General features: G+C 37.8%; 1 protein-coding gene across 9 annotated transcripts in view; it reads left to right on the top strand.

The window, feature by feature from the left end:
* The window catches only part of LOC131357918 (disks large homolog 3-like), a 59869-nt gene that overhangs the window by 14555 nt on the left and 24884 nt on the right, over positions 1-20430 (top strand). For 4 of the 9 annotated variants that reach the window (XM_058397310.1, XM_058397307.1, XM_058397308.1 and 1 more), the window contains exons 2-9: positions 10421-10474; positions 12065-12115; positions 13043-13167; positions 13857-14026; positions 14130-14266; positions 15125-15269; positions 15814-15988; positions 16772-16858. In XM_058397310.1, coding sequence (XP_058253293.1) covers positions 10421-10474; positions 12065-12115; positions 13043-13167; positions 13857-14026; positions 14130-14266; positions 15125-15269; positions 15814-15988; positions 16772-16858 — 944 coding nt within the window. The remainder of the gene's footprint in view (positions 1-10420; positions 10475-12064; positions 12116-13042; positions 13168-13856; positions 14027-14129; positions 14267-15124; positions 15270-15813; positions 15989-16771; positions 16859-20430) is intronic. The other 5 variants (XM_058397309.1, XM_058397315.1, XM_058397313.1 and 2 more) reach the window with 3 other exon arrangements.

Consider the following 20430-nt stretch of genomic DNA (forward strand, 5'->3'; position numbering starts at 1 on the left):
ATTTGCAGAGTGGTCTGCAAGAATGATCTGGTAGCTGGTATGTGTCAAAGTATTATCCACATGAATACCAGGACCCAAGGTTTCCCAGAAGAATATGGCTCAGAGCATCACACTACCTCTCCTGGCTTGCCTTCTTTTCATATTGCATCCTGGTGCCATCTCACAGTAGCTGTTCTGCAGGGTCAGACCATCAGTGAGCATTGCTGTCCTTGACGCTGTCGCTTGTTCCCTGGTTGTCCTTCCCGGGACCACTTTTGGTAGGTACTAACCACTGCAGAAACACCACTCAAGACATGCTGATTTGGAGATGCTCTGACTCACTCTTCTAAACATCACAATTTGGCCCCAACACATCATCTCCAGAACTGATCAGTGTTATTCACATCACCTGTCAGTGGTTTTAATGTTATGGGTGATTGGTGTATAAAATGCGTATAATATTTTGAAGCTCATGACATACCAGTGAAATATGTAGATGTTTAAAAAGCACTTTCTTTCTGTGTCAGCCTGCATTTGGAGAAAAAAGTAGTTTATGTGATATTAGTCATCATGACTTCGTGACTTTGTGCCATTGCAGGAAAGCAGAAAAAAACATAGACACCATTAAGATGTTACCACATGAAGGACACAAGAGTTTGTGGTTGCCTGTTTAGCTTTTCTTTTTTTCTTTTTTAACAAGTGTGTAATTATTTGTGCTGGGTGTTATGAAAAGTACATCACGCATCCTAATCATGCAAACCTACATCACATATCACAAACACAAACACAGTCCCACATTAATGCTGCATCCACTTTGGTGCTGGGTAGGAGGGGAGCTTTGCCAGACACTGCTGTTGTTGCCATGGTGCAGTCTGAATTGAGCTCCATATTAGCCTCTCTCTGCCTAATAGGAAAAGACTGCAAGACTGCATTCTGGTTGTGTACACAAGCATATAAATAAGCTTATAGCGTACGGTATATTGACTATTTATACACACAGACAATGATGTTTATCAACAGATAATCACATGTTAACTCATTATATGAACAATTTGACTAATATGTATTGGATTGGTAGTCTGCATCGGTGTAACATGATACTTGTGTAACACATCACACTGTGAACAGATTGTTGTATCCAGATTGTAAAATCCAGTACAGGTCCTTTGTGGATTAATATTTGCCATTAAAATTCTAATTATGTAATCAGTTGAATCCAAATGCCGTTGAGGACGCAGTCAGTGGGTTGGGTGATGCCCTGGGCCAGAGAGAGTGATGCAACCAAAGATTACTCATATTTACTCATATTTTTCTGTTATGATTTAGCTGAATTGATGGGAGTTAGAAGATATAATCATTTCTTACAACGTATATAGGAGATAAAGTCTACAGTGAACTCATAAAATAAGTAGTGTTGCTTTTACCTAGTTGTAATCTATTTATAGTAATTGTTCAAGATTTTCCAAACTTCGATTCGCTGATAGGTGGTTACTTCGCCGAGCCAAACACAATTTAAAATATTCCCCTCTCAAACTGTCCTCAGGGAATATGGATTGTGCAAGAGTCATTTATGTAATTACCTTGGGTGATTTATTAAATTAAAAACCAAGACGTAATACCCTAAATGGGGTCTAAAGCAGGACTAGTCATAGACGCCTTTGTCAGGATGAGTAATTAAAGCTACCATGCATAAGGTTTTTTTTTATGTTGTTGAAAATGAATAAAATCACCCATGATGATTAAGTCAAAGAACAAAAAAACGATATATAATATGATGTCTCTGAGATGTTGTGAGTCGACCTGACAATCCTGTAACAGTAAGAAGAAAAGCGCAGCAATCCATGCAAATGATATGATTTGAAGCCGACGTTCGGTTTCAGTGCTTCATGAAACTAGTTTGCTCGCTCACTCAGAATGCAATGTTCCTGCTGTATTGTGCAGTCTATGCTTATAATCTATTTAAGCCTGCATACTGTATACTGCAGTGGTGCACAGTCTCACCTTGTTTTCTAGTTGAGTTTTAATGTTGTGGAAGATCTGCAAAAAAAAGTTAGCTCCTGTTACCACAATATCTCATTCTCTCTCTGTCTTTCTCCATTTTTATGTTTCATCGATCTTGAAAACAAGCAGGGTGTTATTTTACCAGGAAACTGGAAAACGTGAACTCCTCTTTTCTGAAGACTTTGACTCAGGGAAAAAGACACACGATAACTGATAGAAAGCTCTGACTCCCTCCATAAATGTTAAATATATGTCTCTTCCCAAAAAAAAGCCACCATATATATATCATTATTCATTTGTCTCCGTTAAACAACTTCTGTTTGAAATCCATTTATTACTAGTCTTCAGTTATGTTGAACAGTCACCATACAGCATCATCCCTGTGTATAAGCTGTTACTATAGCAACACTAACATTGAATGAGCGCATTAATATAAACCTATTGTTCACATTACAGCTATAGTAATTTAAATCAGATTGCTTTGAGTATTCAAATACATGTCGAAGAATGAGAAGTATTGTAAATATATGTAATGGAATATTGTCACTTTGACATGTGCTCTACAATGCTTTGCATCACTAACGTTGTGTGCTAATGTAGATCTAGAAGACTAGAGATCGCTGGTTATCGCTGACTTGTGGTGAGTTTCTGCATATTTTTGTATTTTAATCTCTCTAGTATCAGGCGGGACAGAGTCATTTGAGGCACCTGCTTAATCCAGTGTGTATATTTATTGCTCTGTATGTTAGCTAGTGTGCTAACAGTACCCGTGTTTGACAGACAGGAGATCAGTATACACAGATTATATAGCAAAGTACACAGAGAACACAGATTGAGTTGCTGTAAACGGAAATGTATCTGGTAATAAAATACAGACACTGGAAGTGACCAGATGTGATCCTTTTGCTCACTGCACTGTATTTTAGCCCTCAAGCAAAACCTCTACAGTGCAGATAGATGCGATCATACATAGCAGCAGATTGCGCGATTACATGAGAGATTTTGCTCTGTCATCTGTACTCAGTAACTGTGCCAGTCACACTGATGTGCACAGTAAAGTTTTTATTCTCATAACACCTCTCTAATGCTGAGCGAGCATCAGTAAGCAATAATTCTTGGGTCTATGTATCAATGTGCATACTAGCTTGCTAAATAGATTGTCAGTACACTTTTGGTTTCATTAGTATTTAGACATACTGTAAATTATGTGGTTTGGGACTGCCATGAATTCCCTCTAAATGGAGGATTATAAAAAGTAGCTTGCAATTGCACTTTTTTTTTTACCAGGGAGGATGAAATTCTCCTCTCTAAAAAATAAAAAATCTTTTATGCAGCCACTTTAAAAAATGAGTATTATTGATTCATTTGGCATTGATAAATACTGGTAATGTCTTAAAATCAAATTATATATATATATATATATATATATATATATATATATATATATATATATATATATATATATATATATATATTCAACAAATCCATACCTAAATAAGGATTAACAAGTACAGTGACATCACAATATAAGAAAGTATATTAGCCTTTTTTTCCTTTAAGTAAAAACAAATTAGACCTTTTTTCTTTATAGCATTTTGGAATATACACTTACTGTCCACTTTAATAATACTCCTACAAACATGAGCAGGTGTACATGTGTTCCTATTAAAGTGGTTGATAAGTTGTAAAATAAATATGGAAACATTTATATAATTTTTTTTTTTATTTCTAGTGATATATTTAAAATTAAATCAAATTGGTATCTACAGTTCTGCATGGTGTTATGTAAGCCACTTTTTCATAGCCAGCTGGATTCCAAAAAGAAACACAACTCACTATGAATTAAATTATTTTCTTTGTTCTTGGTACATTGAATTATCACAGCTCTTCCTCTCTGACGGTGACTGTGTGAAAATTGTCAATCTGTGTGATCTCAGATTGGTGGGTGTGATAGTTGTGTGTGTCTCAGCAATGCACGCTCTGATCTCAGTGGATATACATGCTGTAGGCTTTTACTCCGAGGCTCTTCTTCCTATCCGAAGGTGTGCAAAAGAGACAGCAAATCTGGCCCCTCTGTGGGAGGCAGATTGTTTTGGCAATATTTGATCTGACACAGATTTAAAACAAAAGCATTTATGACCTTTTGGAAGGAAAAATCTACCAACATATAAAAGCATGTGTATAAAAATATATATTCATAATTATGTGGAGAAAAGCAGTGTCACAGCTCTTGTTTTCTGCACTTTTTTTTATTGTCGTTGTCCTACTTACTGTAAATCTTCATCACTTTCCACACCTACACAAATTTGTCAGCCAAACTCAACACAAGCACACTGAGTGAATGGAGCTGTGTGGGTGTGTTGGAGTGGAAGGATGGAGAGCTAGTCCCTCAGGCATATCAGGAAGGATGGAAGAGAGGATTGGGCCTTTCTTCCATGCTAAGAGCAAGACATGCCCCTATCATCTGTGCTTGTTTGTTTTAATAGCAGATCCCATAGAAGCCCTCTGTGTTTTGATGACCTGCAAGCTGCTTCCGTGTGCTCGCCTGCCAAATGTCTTTCTGTCACTCCCCACACTGCCTTTAGGGGGTCAGAACCATTTTCAGGAAGGCCTTTTAAAGGGCGTAAAGTTTGAGTCGCGGAGTTCAGTATGCGTTTGTTTGTCAGCAAACATTTGACTAATTCAGGAACCAAAACATGAGAGCGATTCGAAAACAATACACACCTATACTGATCGCACGTTTCTCAGAAAATGACTGTAGAAAAGAAGCTCATAAGGAGCTGTTCATCAATGACATAACAGATAGCTGAACCAGTGTGCACTTTAGTGCTATTAAATAAGGATGAGAAAATACTGATAACTTAAACATCGTGTTTTTAAATCCATCACCTTCAGTAACCACTTTATCCTGATCAGGGTGCAGCCCTGTATTTGTATGATATAGTATCATTTACTGTCAGTGTTTTTGCTTGCCCTAATGTGTTGCCATCAGCAAGAACAGAATTGAGATCCTTTATGCTTGGTTATATCCATTTATCAACAGAACCAGGACAGCAAACACTACTCTTATCCTTGCAACCAAGGATACCAGACAAATGAGAAGCAGCACACAATAGTCTCAAATCCTTATCATTTCAGCCAAATTGACACAGGCATTAATATATCGTCAAACTTTGGCAGCTCTTCCATGTTTAGCATTTATGAAAATAATGTACTGTAAAATTCATAAATAAAAGAACCAAATAAAAATAAACAAATCCAATCTGCAGTAATTTATCATATGTTACTGTTTGTCATATTGTTCAGGTTCTGCTTTGTGTGATGGCACAGACAAGGAAAGCTGCATGATGTTTTATTTCAGTATAAACCGAGCATGCATCCTCATTGTAACGATGGAGATGATTACAGTGCTGCTGCTGCTGCAGTGGTTAAAATAGCATGGAAGCAGTGTGATCAGACATGGTGGGGTAGATTATTAACTCAGACAGTGTCAACGTGCTTCATATCAACCTCAGCCAGGCTGCTTGTGACAAACATTGTATGAGATCAGAAACACACTGTTTGTACAGAAGAACATCACTATTCTTTAAATAAGCATCATATTTTTCAGATAGCCTGACTATGACCACAAAATCTCATTTGAAATCCACACATTGTGTGTTGCTTTGGCTATAATGCTTTCATGGTTTCCTGCTCATTCATGGTTTCTCGCTCATTCTTCCAGTGTGTTGAGCTCAAGGTCAAACCAGTGACCTCTCCGAAGCTCAGCTACAGCTGTTCACACTTCATAAGCATTAAATAATAAACGGAAAACTCTGCTAATGACATCATCCCAATAACCCCCCAATTTTTTAAAATTTTTTTTTTACAAAAGCTGAGTCCTAAATTATTATTAGTTGAAAGTGGTTACTTTAAAATGCATAGCATAAAGACATGGTTCTTCAAGCAACTCTTTATTTCAGGAATTACTGAGGTTGTTTGTGGGAAAACAGAGATAGCACGGTTATGAATTATGCCATTATTTAGTGTAAAACCTGTGAATTCTACATTTTCATATACGAAAGGTTACTTTTGCTTGCAGAAACAAAAACATTATATTAACCTTCGTCAGTTAGTCTCTCTTTCTCTCTCTCTCTCTCCCCCCTACTCAACAACCATGCCTCAGCATGAATGGGATGTTGGTTGCATTGTAATTGGGTCTCTATTGATTGGATTGCAGTGTGGCTTATATGAAATATCAGTGAAGACAGTCCCCCCCCCCAACTGGTCTGAAGCTCAAGAAGCATGCAAACTACATAGATTCCTCTCTATATAACCAGGGGGATAAAAAAGCCCTGTAAAAGATTGTAAGATTGTTTGGAAATATATTGCACTGAGGATTTGGTTTCTGAGTGTTTCCAGTGTTGCATATTATGTGCTATGAATCTGGACTTGATAGTCATATATTAATATCTGTACCAGGGGTATTAAACATTTGACCCACTGACAGGGACCAGGTTCTACGGTTGTAATCCTCCCCAACAAAAGAATTATGAATGTGTTCTAAATTTAAAACAAATCCTAATTCAATTGAAATATTTTTTTTTTAAACTTTATTTCACAAGGATTATTGTTCCACTAGGGGGCAAAATAGAGCAATAGGTACATGGTCATATGCTTTGCTGCTAACCAAGTGTGCTAATATGTAATTTTGTTGTTACTTTACAACCATGTCTCTTTTCCTTGCAATGCATCTATATCCAGTATGCTGCAGGTTTATTTCTTGAATATGATGGTGGAAAATATATTTCAGAAGCCATTTCTGTGTTACAGTGGCTCCTTTAAAGCAAGCAGAGTGATCTTCAGATGAAAATCAGTTTGCAGTTTCTAAGAAATCATTTTATCATGTTATCCGTTCCTATACCTTACGTCTCTTTCCAGCAGGGGTAAATTCTACTGCGTGACATAAAACCCCATTTATGTCAATTTCAGCTCCATGTTGTAACACCACAAAATGTGGAAAATTTTAACGGGGAACTATAATTTGGAAAATGTGTGTTCATGGCAATGAATAGCAATCTGCTCATCAGTATTCTAGGTATATACAGTCAGGTCTATAAAGCAGGACCTGAATACAGCTGTAGTGAAGGCCTGGTGGAGCATCACTAGTAAAGACTATGGGTTCTAGACTTTAGGCAATCAATGACTAGAAATCAATTTCCATAGTAATAAGAGGGGGTGGTGGTGTTTGTACATATAAAAATTGCTGTAATTTCTACACTGTTTAATGTAAATACCCCCAAAATTAAAGCAGAATGTCTGCACTCCATTATATTTAATTCTCCAGTATTCTGTGTTAGACCACAAAAAATGTCCAAATATTTCTGGACCTGACTGTATGTTCTTAATGTACTTTCCGGATATATTAATACATTAATAAATTATAAAGAGTTGTGGATGTGTTATTGTTCTACTAAACTGGTTTTGTTTTGGTCTGCCCCACTTGACACTAGGCCAAGTGTAATGTGCCCCAGTACATAAAAGGTGTTTGGTTCCCCTGGCAAAAAAAAATGTGGTAGTTTTGTATTACAAAACATGTTGGCTGAAAACACTTGTAGTTTCTATTTTCATACAGCGCAGAGCCCAAATCTTTATTTAGATCAGTATTTTTAGAATTTAAAAAGGAAGTCAAGCATACTTTTACATGTGGAGTGTTGTTACACCCTATCTGTCAGGAAATAGCATCAATTACAGACACTGTCCATTGGATAGCCCCTCTCACCTGGCTATCGTGCAGCAGTTTCAGGGCAACTTGGGGTGAAAGTGATAGATTGCTGGACATGCTGGACTGTTCTCTAAACAGTTATACCCAGAGCAAGCCTTCACCAGTTCCACCATTAGCAGCAATGTGCAGTGAGAGACTGGGGGGGGGGATCCTATCCATTTCTACCCAGTAGCCTGGGTAGCTGTTGCCATGGGAACACATTGATTATTTAACAATTTCGCTATGGCACGTCCCACCGCTCACAAAGGTTCATTGAGAGCTCACATTGTAATCCCGTGGGTCTGTAACCAAGTCCAACTGGGAAAGGCTGTCAGGGATGGGCGCTGGTATTAATTCATTTTCTAAATAAGCAGCAGCTGCAATAAATCCAGTACCCAACCAGCATTTTGTGTGTCTGGCCCTGATTCCTGTACTGCAGCTGGAGAGATGTGAACAGTGACAGCTGGCCAGAGAACAGCCTCTTATCATTAGTTTTTGAATTAAAAGGAAATTAAAGGATTTATGATAATCTTATCCAGATTTGGTTTAATTCCACCCATGGTCCTTCTCTACCCTTCTGCCACATCTGAACACCTTCCAATGTTTTACTCATTGTCTTTTGTTCAGGTATGTAGTTCAGTGTTGGTGTTGTGCTGCATTGTTTTGATCATGTAAGCTTCACTCCAGGTCATGGCCTCTCTGGGTCACATATTGCTGTGGACTGCTCATTCACCTTCTCCAGAGACAGATACAGCCCACGCTGATATTACTGAAGATGCTGAATTACAGACTACATTGCAGACTATCTGCTGGCTTTTAAAGGCATTAAATAATGTGTGATTTGTTGGATAATTTCATACCTAATATGTATAAATGGATAAGGGTGTATAAGAAATCATTTTATCATCTTATGCATTCCTGTAGTTTATGTCTTGTATGTTGAATGGATAACAGTGTGGCTGTGGTCCATAACTGCTTTTAAGTAAGTGAGGATTTGTAACGCTTTGCTTAAACGTCTCAGAACCTTGTTATTCATTGAATGATTAGAATTAACGACATAAAATGAAAACAGTTTGTAATCAGAAATATGAAATAATAAATAAGTTAAATCTATTAATAAATCTAATCGTACAATGAAATTAATACTATACGTTTAATTCTATACTTATTTTGCTTATATCCAAGCCTTTGAATTTCAGGAATACGTGATATCTCCTACAGTATTTCAGAAAATTCCCTTGGAAAATACCACATCGTTATACTAAAATGACTGCCTTTGGCTGTAACATAATCCTTATTCACAAAGAAAGGATTTGATTGTCTTTTAAAAAAGATTAATCAAAGACTTCAGAAAAGATTTAAGACTTAATAAAATACATAAATACAAATGAAAGTAATGAAGCTCATATATGAAGCAGTTTGCAGATTGTTACTGTATTATTAAGCAGTGTAGTAAATAATGGGGGTTTATTTAGTTTGGATGGTGGACCAGGTTATCATGTTATCAGCAAGGCTGTGCTGTTGTTGCACTTTTAACGTGTCATCTTAGGAAGAACAGACAGTGTGGAATGTGAGTTTCTGCCCTGGTGTACCTGTCAGGAAACAGGAGATGGAATAAAAAACTGAAACCCATGACAAAAACAAGTTTGAGAAAGGCCTTTGTGCATGAAGTGAAGAAGTTATTGATACTTACCCGAAACTGCAATTACAAAGAAAGCGTAGGGTGAAAGGGTGAAAGTCTATGGTATATAAGTACAGTGTGTTTCTGTATCTCACATTTTTTTACAGTTCCGAATTTAGTTGTTAAAAAATTAGGGCTTATGATAGTGTGCTGCCAGGTGAAAAAAATTCTAGGAAGGATAAGCAGAGGATTCATGTACAATTATGTTGTAACACTGTGTAGTTTTTGGTTTCATCAGCAATAACTGTTGGGAGTAGATTCATCTTCATATCTTTTTGGTCTTACCTGGAATCTTGCTTTGTTAGTTTCTGAACAGTTTTTGTTGGGATAATGACTAAATCCAGTTGTGTCAGTGTTGTAAGCTTCCTTTAAATTACAAGAAAAAACACTAAGATGCACTGAAGCTGATCACTCAGGAGCTCTCGTTGTATCATTAAGATCAATGATGAAAACAAGACCAGGATTACCTTCATGATGCCATGAAAGCCCTCAGGATGCTTGGTGTCTACTCATTAACTCTCACTGGATACCTGATCACTGATGTAGTCATAAATGTTAGTCTGTCACATACTTAATTTGAAGCATATTATTGCATGCGTCTCTATCTTGCACATACCAACACCTTTTAGTAGCATTTTATTAAAGAAGATGGAAGAATGAAATCATGTGTAGTCCGGAAGGGAATTCAAGCATATAGTAGCATATTCCTTTTGCTATAGGTTTAGTTTGGTGACAGTGAACTACTGGCCAATTTAATCTTAACACCTCCAGTCCTGATTCCGCTCTTCTCCCTACGGCATCACACCTTGGTGATAATGTACCATGTTTCATGGAGGCACACTGGCTGTTTCCATGGCGTGGATTTATTTTCTCCTTGCTCCTGACAGTGTGTATATGAGGGCGAGTGTGTGTGTGTGTGTGTGTGTGTGCGCGTGCACGAGAGAGAGGCTGTGAGCGTGTATGTGTGAGAAACCAGCCTCACACACTGAGGTAATGTGTATCTCTTTATTTTGCAGGCAAACCCTCCTCCCATCATTGTCAATGCAGACTCACTGGATGCAGGTCCTTATGTAAGTATCTGCTGTTTCTCTGAGTACACAACCAATAGTCTTTGCCTGTCCTGTGAAATTATTCTCCTGTTATTTTTTTTTTGTAACTTACAGGATTTTAAGAAAAGTAACATCAAGAACAATCTATAGAACATACTGAATAAACGAAATTATTAAAAAAAGAATAGAAAAAACCCTGTAATGTACAGTTAAATAATGTCCCTGTTCGGTAATAATAATGCCTTAAAACCAAAAGCTTGATCAAGTAGATTTCATTCTTGATGTTAACATTTCTGAAATCAAGGCACTTCTGAGGTTCTCTGAAATTTGCAGCATAGAAACTAATCTTCACCATCTTTAACTTGGACACCAATCACTGACAAGTTCCTCTTGACATGAGAGTCGTGCTGGGCTTATAGTGCTTGAGCATACCAGACAAATATATTGCTCTTAATCCGTTTACTCAATTAAATAATAATGAAATAATATTACTGAAATAATATTCTTTTGAAATTCGTTCTGTAACAAACTGGTAGTCATCGTAAGGATTTAATAATTGGGGTGATGTGGTTCATTCTTTTCTCTTTAGTGAGAAATTGTGAATCAGAACTATTACAGTAGTGACCCCTGCTATAAATAATTATAAAAATAAAAAGTATTTCTTTTCTTATTTCTTTTTCTATGCATTTTCCTGTGTTATGTGATTATAAAATCACAGTAATTGATTTGTTATGACCTCTAAAACTAAGATTTATGTTATATGGTAACACACTGGCATCTGGTCAATGCAGCTAAAGTTGCTAAAGTTGTTAATAAGAAAACTAATAAATCATAAGATAGTCTATAAAGCTGTAAAAATTTTCCCATGCGGAAATATGTGAATTGAATAAAATTGCTTGAAGATCTGAACTCTATACTGTTGAACACTACAGGTCATGTGCATCTGTTTGATTCATATTTGCTCATTTCAACAAAATAGTTCGTGCTTGTAAGTATGATGCAAACCGATTTAGGACCATTCCTGAAAGTCTAAGAGTATTTTATGATTGATGCTGTCAAAACATTTGTCGAGATCAAGTCGTAGTAAAATAGATGTTCTACCAAAATCCATAATTGGCATCTGTTTGGACTGGAATCCTGACTTTGATTGAATTTCACAGTTAAGATTACTTTGAAACAGGTCTGTAATTATATCACACGGTTGTATCAAAGTTGCTCTTTGTAAGGGAAGGAACCAGAAGAGTGCCAGACATGAGTGAGACATTGACTATTTGCAGTCTGGATGTTGCAGTAGAGTTAAGAAAATGTTTTTTGTTTGTGCAAAGAATTAAAATTGCAAGTAGGTGATTTGAGTTGCCTTACAGTTTCTATCAGACTTTCAATTGCACAAAATTGTCAACCAAAAATGTCTTAGCATATTAGCATTGTCATTAGTAGTAATCAAATTTTTGCTTTAATCTCTTGTCTTTAGTGCATTGAATGTAATGTATTTATAGTTTAAAACTGTTAGTGACTGAACATTAAGTCTAGTAAATGGTTTATTGTATAAAACCTGATGTGTAAAACGATGAAAGTCAGTTCATTAATTAATTGTTCTTTTGTTAATTACAGGTAAACGGGAGTGATGGCATGTACAAATATGAAGAAATCATTTTGGAAAGGGTTAATATACAGTTACATTCTCTTACCTCTAATACATTATTACATTTTGCTCATTTTAGGTTTTAAGTTTTATGTTCTCTAAGTCACCTGTGCACATCTCACCACTAGATGGCAATAAATAGTGAGCCTATGAACTGAACAGGAGGCACAACTGTGAAATGGCTTCTCTATGAAATGAACAACTGAACATCCTTCTCCATTTATAATTTATTCAACTTCTCAGGCTGCACTCATTAAATATGACAAGATGGTCCCAAAGAAGAAACTGTTTTAAGTGTGCACTAAACATACAGGAGAATAAATAGCCCTTCCTAGGGCTGAGGTGTTTTCTGAATTCCTCCATTTTGTATAAAGCAATAAAGTTTTAATCGAACAGTATATAGCACCTTAAAACAGCAGTGGCTGTTGCAGGAGGTTCGGTGCATGCCAGAGCACTGTGAGTCTCCTACAGGTCTAGATGTATCTTTTGGCTTTCAAGATAATTGCAGGGCTGCTGCTCCACTAAGTGGAATTTCTCTATGCTGAGGCCTAAATAAACTATTTAGGATCACACAGTAAAAGGTTTGTGGGTGTGTAACAACTGACAGTGGGTCTCAGTGTGTCTCTGGCTTGGGAACCAGCCTCCCTAATTGTTCCTCATTAATTATAGAAAATAATAAAGTGGATCTTTTCTCTGCTGTCTTCTTTGGGATATGACTTGCAAACATGTCTGATAGACCATCAGGTTTTAAGCCATAACATGTGCATGAATTTTCCTTATGTGTTTTTAGCCATCTATACATTCTTTCAATGAATAAAGGTTGTTTTAAAAAAAAACCTCTTTGAGGTTGAAAAGTGCTTTTATATTAACTAGAGCCCATTCAATTCCCCAAAGAAGATACCACAGTACTAGTTTTAAAGACCTAATCTTTCTTCTGTACTGTACAGGGAAACTCTGGGCTTGGCTTCAGTATTGCTGGAGGGATTGATAATCCACATATTCCTGATGATCCAGGAATCTTTATCACTAAGATTATCCCTGGAGGTGCAGCAGCCATGGATGGAAGACTAGGGTGAGTCTGCACACTCTCTTCTGTCATCATGGCATAGAAGAAATACTGTCCTAGTAAACCACTGCCTTAGAACCACTGCCCTAATTTTCATTATGCACTTGTGTTTTTGTGTAGAGCTTTCTGAACCCTAGTATCCTATTTATTAAATGTGACCATTTTTCAAAACAGTCACAATGCCCAGGTGGGCAGCATAGAATGTGGGTCAAAAGCTTGTCTTACACAGAAAAAAAGCAGTTTTAAAAAAGAAACTAAATCAAAAGAACAGTCTGTCATAAATGTAAGGTCTGTGAAGCGAGTGATACATGGCTTTAATTTAGGCTGAGTCAGGGTGGTTTAGTTTGCTATGTTGTGGGATGTAGCAAATGGCATGCCAGGGAACATCACCTTCCAACCACAGTCACTTTATTAATAAGTAAACTGGCAATTTTGAACCATGGTCATATTTGCTGTCTCTGGCTCTTACCAATGCAGTTGCATTTATCTTTATTTCTCTATTTCTTTATTTCTCTCTGTCTCTGTTTATCATTAGATTTTGTATGCTTGCTATAGAACATTTTAAACAACACTTTCTTATAAAAGGCATGTAAAGGTGATCATTTAAAAATTTTAATGGAGATTAGGTGTATAGTGAGATTTCTGTTTGTCGTGAACACTGGTTGACATGTCATGTATGTGTATGTGTGTGTTAGGGTGAATGATTGTGTACTGCGTGTAAATGAGGTGGACGTGTCAGAGGTGGTGCACAGCCGAGCCGTGGAGGCTCTAAAGGAGGCTGGCCCTGTGGTCCGGCTGCTAGTGCGCAGGAGACAGTCTCCACCCGAAACCATCCTGGAAGTCAATCTGCTCAAAGGGCCTAAAGGTCAGAGAACAACACAAAGCAGAATCTCTTTCAAGCACACACAGAAATCCACACCTACACCATTTTGAAAACTTTTTGAGTAGTAATTTCACATGACATGCAGGTCTGGGGTTCAGCATTGCTGGAGGTATTGGCAATCAGCACATCCCTGGAGACAACAGCATCTACATCACAAAGATCATTGAAGGCGGAGCTGCACAGAAAGATGGAAGGCTGCAGACAGGCGATCGCCTGCTGGCTGTAAGCTACCACGTCTCCACTACAATAAGCACTGTAAACAGAAAATCTAGCATCACTTAGCGTTACTACAAGTGGTTTGATTCAATACTTGCAGGCATATTTGTACCAGCCTTTTCTTTTCCTTCACATAGCTAGGTGTATGTGTTTACAGCACTCTGAAATGACTGATATGGATCTGTTTCTCCATTCGAACTCAAGATAAAGCTGATTGCAGATATAAACACTCTCTAGTCTGGTGGATGTGTGTCACCACAGAACAGAGCCTTTGACAAGTTTATAGAAATGAATGTACAAAATGTACTTCATCTGACAACATGACATTCATCTGTAGGCCTTTGTGGTGCATTAATGTATGCACAATTTCCACCAACAGCTCAATACAGCAAGGAAACATGTTTCCTCTTATCCAGCTTCTGTGTCTCATCTACTTCCCTTTGTAGGAAAGCCAGTCCAAATGCAAGAGGCCACCTGGCCTCCTCTCCACTGTCATTTCCTTCCCATTGCTTTAAATGCAATGTCCCACTCCCTGGGGTCAAACACCAGACACTGGTTTATATGATGTGTGTGTGTTTGTGTATATGCTAGAATGTTTTTAGTCCCTTGTCAGGACCAAAATGTTTCATTTTAACAATAGACATGCACACCATAAATGTTAGGATTATGAATTTGTTTTCATACAAATACGAAGGCATTCTGTATATGGAAAATTTTAAATAAATAAAAGATGGTTACTGAGGTTAATTTTACCTACATGTTTTATCATGTATATTAATATAGTGAAGTGTATGGAAATGCCTCACAAAGATAGTAAAACCAAAGTGTGTGTGTGTGTGTGTGTGTTTGTGTGTGTGTGTGAAGGTGAATAACATCATCCTGCAGGATGTGCGTCATGAAGAGGCTGTTGCTGCACTGAAGAACACTTCAGACATGGTCTATTTGAAAGTGGCTAAGCCAGGGCCTGTGCACCTCAACGATATGTACGCACCTCCGGATTACTCTAGCAGTACGTACCTCCTTCTGCCAGTCTACCCTACAGACCACAACCACTACCTCGAAAAAGTACATGTTATTTATCTTAAGCTAGAGGATGGAATGAATCATGTAGAATGTAGGAAATCTAGTCTAAGGATAATCAGCAGTAATAAATTGAAGCAATAAGTGTTATACTCAACCTACTTCCCTTCGACTATCCATGTCTTTTCGAGAGACCTTAAGATTTAGTGTACTGCTGTGTAGTTTTATAACAGTGCAGAGGTGTAGCAGTGGGCGTACCGTGTCTGCTCTTATTCCAGACTCCCACATGCCACAGCACTCCACACACAGCCCTCCTCCACTCTCTCTCCTGCTGAGCGAGGAGGCGCACACAAATCTGTGTAAAGTCACACCTAAGGATTCTGCCAAGCACCAACTGGGCTCACACACACGCGCATGTTCACACGCTCGATCTCTCATTCTGCCTTTCTCTCACAAACACGCGTGCTTTTGCAAACGCATACATGCGGCGTTAACCACTTCAGGACTAATCATCTCTCTTTTTCCCTCTACTGGTCTCGCCCTCCCCCCAGCCTTCCCCACCATGGTGGATAACCACGTCAGCCACAACTCAAGCATGGCATACATGGGAGCCATGGAGCCCAAGCCTGTGTACCAGCCTCCTCAGGTCACCCCCTCACGATATTCGCCAGTGCCACGGCACATGCTGGGGGAGGACGACTTCACCAGGTCAGCTCTTCACCTTTTCCCTCCTTTCACAAAATCACTTACTGTGTCACAGTGAAATAAAAGCACTCTCACTGCCAGATAATCACAATACACCTACAGTGTGTTTCACCAGGATGGGAACTTTCAATGTTTTGCACATTATCCTTTTACAGCACTTTTACCTGAGCCAACATACTTTATTTACTCATTTTTTTTAATTTGTTTAAATTTATTTGTAATAGTTATTTGTTTAATTCCTGCTGATGCTATTTGATTAATAGAATCCACCTCATTTGGACTGAACAGAACAGAATAGACTATTTTCATATGAGTGATGGATGTGGGCTGTAGAACATCTATGATATCTCCATGTTATGCCTTTGTGCGGTGGTGTGTTTGTGGTATAAATAGAAACATGAAAGATAAATTAAGCCTCTTTAGGCCTGTGGGAGCACAGAAAACGCTTGTGAAGGAGAGCTGAATTTGGGAATTGAAATTTAACGATCCAGCCCTCAACGATGAAAAACTGCCACAGTTTCCTGGATGAGATCAGCATGTGAGTCAGTCCAGCCCCCACTGCTGCCCTTCAGTCCAGGCACATGAAAGCCCTTAAGTCTAATCTGTTGAATGAGAAATGTATACATTTTCACTGATGCATATGTGTGTGTGCACAATAGCTTGCCTCTGTATCTATGCATGTTTAATGTGCTGAACACACCAACGTCTCTGTCTGTCTGTCTGTCTGTCTGTGTCTCCGTGTCTGAGCCAGCCCCATTTACTGTGTGATTTCTGTACTCTCACTAGGGCCGAGCCTATTTACAGTGTCATCCAAAAAGCTCTCAGCGATATGAGCCCCCCCTCGACCCACCTGTGCAGAGGGGGGGCTGGCAGGTACTAACTCAATGCTTCTTGCTCTGCTCAGTATACCCGTTCCTAGCCTAGCTAACCTAACCTGACAGTCACCCTTTTTGCACCCTCCTAGCACCACCATCTTACTTTAGTCAAGTAAAGGAGTGGATGGTGTGTAGACATGTGAATATATACACTGTGAACCTGAATAAGCAGATCTAAGAACAATGATGAAGTGTTCAACCTGTCGTAGAGAGATTGAGAATTCACATCCAGATGATGCTGCAGTCGTCCTTGGCTGGGAGTCAAGAGAGCAAAATTGGTCATATTCTCTGTGTGGGAGGGATGGCATTACTGTCTCTCCCCCGTCAGTCACAGTGACACTAGCCATTCGTGGGTGTTTGTGATCTTATACATGCAGAACAAGATAGTTTTCCTCCAAGTGTGTTACAGTGCCCTGTTGGAAAAAAACGTGGCTTCACATATTTCAGAGAAAGCACATTCTTAATGGTTGGTGGTTGTTGTATAATAGGGGAGAGGTACTTAGAGGGTGGCAATTGGCCAAGACCAAAGTAGAAAGTAAATGTGGAATCCATTAAAGAAAAACAAAATAATATACGTGTATATATATGCTTAAAGTCGCAGCTTGTCATCTTCTCATTCAGCCAGTAATAATCTATATTGTCTGTCATCTTCATGTTGTGCTTTCAGATCTTATGTTTAATGTTCTTATGTCGAAAATCTGTTGAGACATTTTGGTGTTCTGTAGGTAAATTCAGCACGTTTGGTCTGTGTATCATCCATTTCTATATCGTCCATACTATACTTTCATACTATATTTCTTTTACAATATGAAGCTTCTATTTATTTATTTATTTATATTTGATTAGTCGAATATTTGGAGTAATATTAACCTGCTACATGTAGGGAAACTATACCTATAGGTATCACTATGTAATCCATCTGCTTGTGAGAGTAAAGTAATTAAGGAGTATTTTACCAGTGCCCATTTACCATTATATTGTCAACACTAAATATATTTGCACCTTGAAAGTAAATCAACAAGATTTTCTATAAAATATTTACACCCTGTGATTCTACTCAAATAATGTTAAGTTTTTAAATCTCTGTATTAATTCAAATATAGATTTGCTTATTGTTTATTTAAATAATTTTATATTAAGAGGTAAGGAGCAGAGCTGGTAAAGGGCTTGGTTACCACCTCCACCATGTGTGCATGGAGTTCACACATTCTCTCCATGCTCTGGCCGTTCCCTCAACCCCCCCCCCCCCTCCAAAGACACGTGTTACAGGCTGATTGGCATCTCTAAGTTGTCTGTGTGTGATTATGCCCTTTGCCCCGTAGTACCCTGAATAAGCTCCTGGTTCTCTACAACCTTGTGTTGGGTACATGGTACAGAAAATATATTAATGGGATTCAATAATTACATGCTGTAGGTCTGTCTTGAGTTCAAAAGCCTTCTACTTGCTCATGCTATTGTAAATATTTTAACTGTACAGGGTATGTTTTTCTGCTGATACAGGCTCAGGTTTCTGTGTAAGTGAAATGCTAATTCTGGTGGGTGAAAAATGTTCCTTTTGCACATAGTTTGCAAAAATACATTTTTTCTTGGTCCTAGATTAAAAACACAGATGAATCTGTGAAACAGGGCCTGACACTGTGCACACTCTTTCTTTAATGGAAGGAAAGCAGCTGATTTGATTGGTGATGGCAGCAGCAGCAAAACATCTTGATGTTGATAATGTATTCATTCTGATGTATTCATTCTGATGCTGTGAGCCAGGTTAACAAAAAATTTGAACACAATCTTGCAATGCCAGTCTTACATGTAATTTGATCACATTATATTAGTCCTGAGATTCACAGACCTCACTCAGATACATACAGTAATGTTGCCTTGAAGAACTATAATGGTTTGGTTTTTGTTCCACTTATATTACTATATCATGTTACCATACCTGTTTTTTTGTTTTGTTTTGTTTGAAAAGCAAAAAGTCAATTCTTTTGTCAGGGGCAAGTAATGAGGAGGTACGTTGCTGCAGCTGCCCTTCAGTTATTCAGGGAGAAACTCAGGACACACCCAGATCCTTCCACCATCCCATACACACATACCCACATGAATGATCAGAGTTTGTTGAAATAAATACAGTGATATAAAACTCGTGCTCATGTTCAGGCATGTACACACGTACACACACCTGTAGAAAAAGAAATAACTACAGATGCATAAACTTGAGTTAAGTCACATGTAGACAAACAGAGGCATACATGCCATCAGGATGCAAAGATGTACACCGTAGGGTTGCATTGTGGACTGCAATACTAATATGTCATCATAAAACATGGCAAAAACAATCTACAAATACTTCTCACTTTCTGACATTCAGCAGACAAAAGTTTAGAGTTCATCACTTGAAAGTTGAATTTTCAGCACTTCATGAATTATTGATGCAATCACATAAGTGATTTAAATAAATTATAAATCTACTTTCTTAGATTACATGTGTGTATGTTTATTCAGGTTGCAAAGAGATAAATATGTAGAGTTATGGATATAAATATGTGGTTATTGCTTGTATCATGCCAGTGTGCTTCTGGAGATTGTGTGTGAGTGAGTGACAATCACTGAGTCATAGTTGGGACTTAGATCAGCATTTTGGCCATCTGTGCTTCCCGCAAGCCTGTCACTGATACATTTGCATGTCTATCTGATCCACCTTAGAACCACAGCCACTGCCAGATGCATATATTAAGGAGATTCAGTTGAGCATTTTTGCCTATCCCTTCATGCAAGGGCAGGCATTTTATAGTTCTTAAATCCATTATGCATTTCTTGATATTGAGTAAACATCATGTATATGTCCCACTAAATTTGACGTTACTTTGGGGTTAATGCATTGTGGCATTAAGACATGAAAGGATGAGGCATACCTCCAGAAAAACTTTTAGCCACAAAGCAAATGAGATGGCCAGGTATAACACTTTTCCACCGAACACAGCAAGGCTTGACTCTCCAAAAAATTCAAACTCAGAACCAACCCCTGTCCTGACCAAATGTGTGTCGCTTTCTAGTCATTTAAAATTTTAATACTATGTGGCATTCAGACAAACGAGGCATGTCAAAGTTTAGGATAAAATTCTTCCCTTACATGGTGAACCAATGAGCTCAAGAAATTGGTTGTTTGTTTCAAAAGTATAGTAAGCATGGCAGTACTTTAATCTTTAGGAGATATTTAAGACAATGGCACCCAAATACAGAAAAACTAGCCACGTGACCATATTCTTATTTTAATTTTTTTTTTTATTTTAAAATATAAAAATGTTCAAATATACTAATATCATTATCACAAGATGTATGGATGTGATTTTATGTGATTTAAAATACAGTGAATGCATTCTTCTGCAGCACACAAACAAACAAAATAGTAAGCTATTCAGCCTAACTAAAATATTAAACAAAATCAAGGCATAAGTATGAATTATGACTGTGGAAAATAAAATTGTTTAATAAAAACTGTTGCCTCTTAAATCCACCATAAAAGAGAAAAAAAAAAGACTCTGTCAGGCAGTCACTAGTACTGAACAGTTATTA

This window comes from Hemibagrus wyckioides, linkage group LG08 (genome assembly GCF_019097595.1).
Source record: "Hemibagrus wyckioides isolate EC202008001 linkage group LG08, SWU_Hwy_1.0, whole genome shotgun sequence".
In the NCBI taxonomy this organism is placed as follows: Eukaryota; Metazoa; Chordata; class Actinopteri; order Siluriformes; family Bagridae; genus Hemibagrus; species Hemibagrus wyckioides.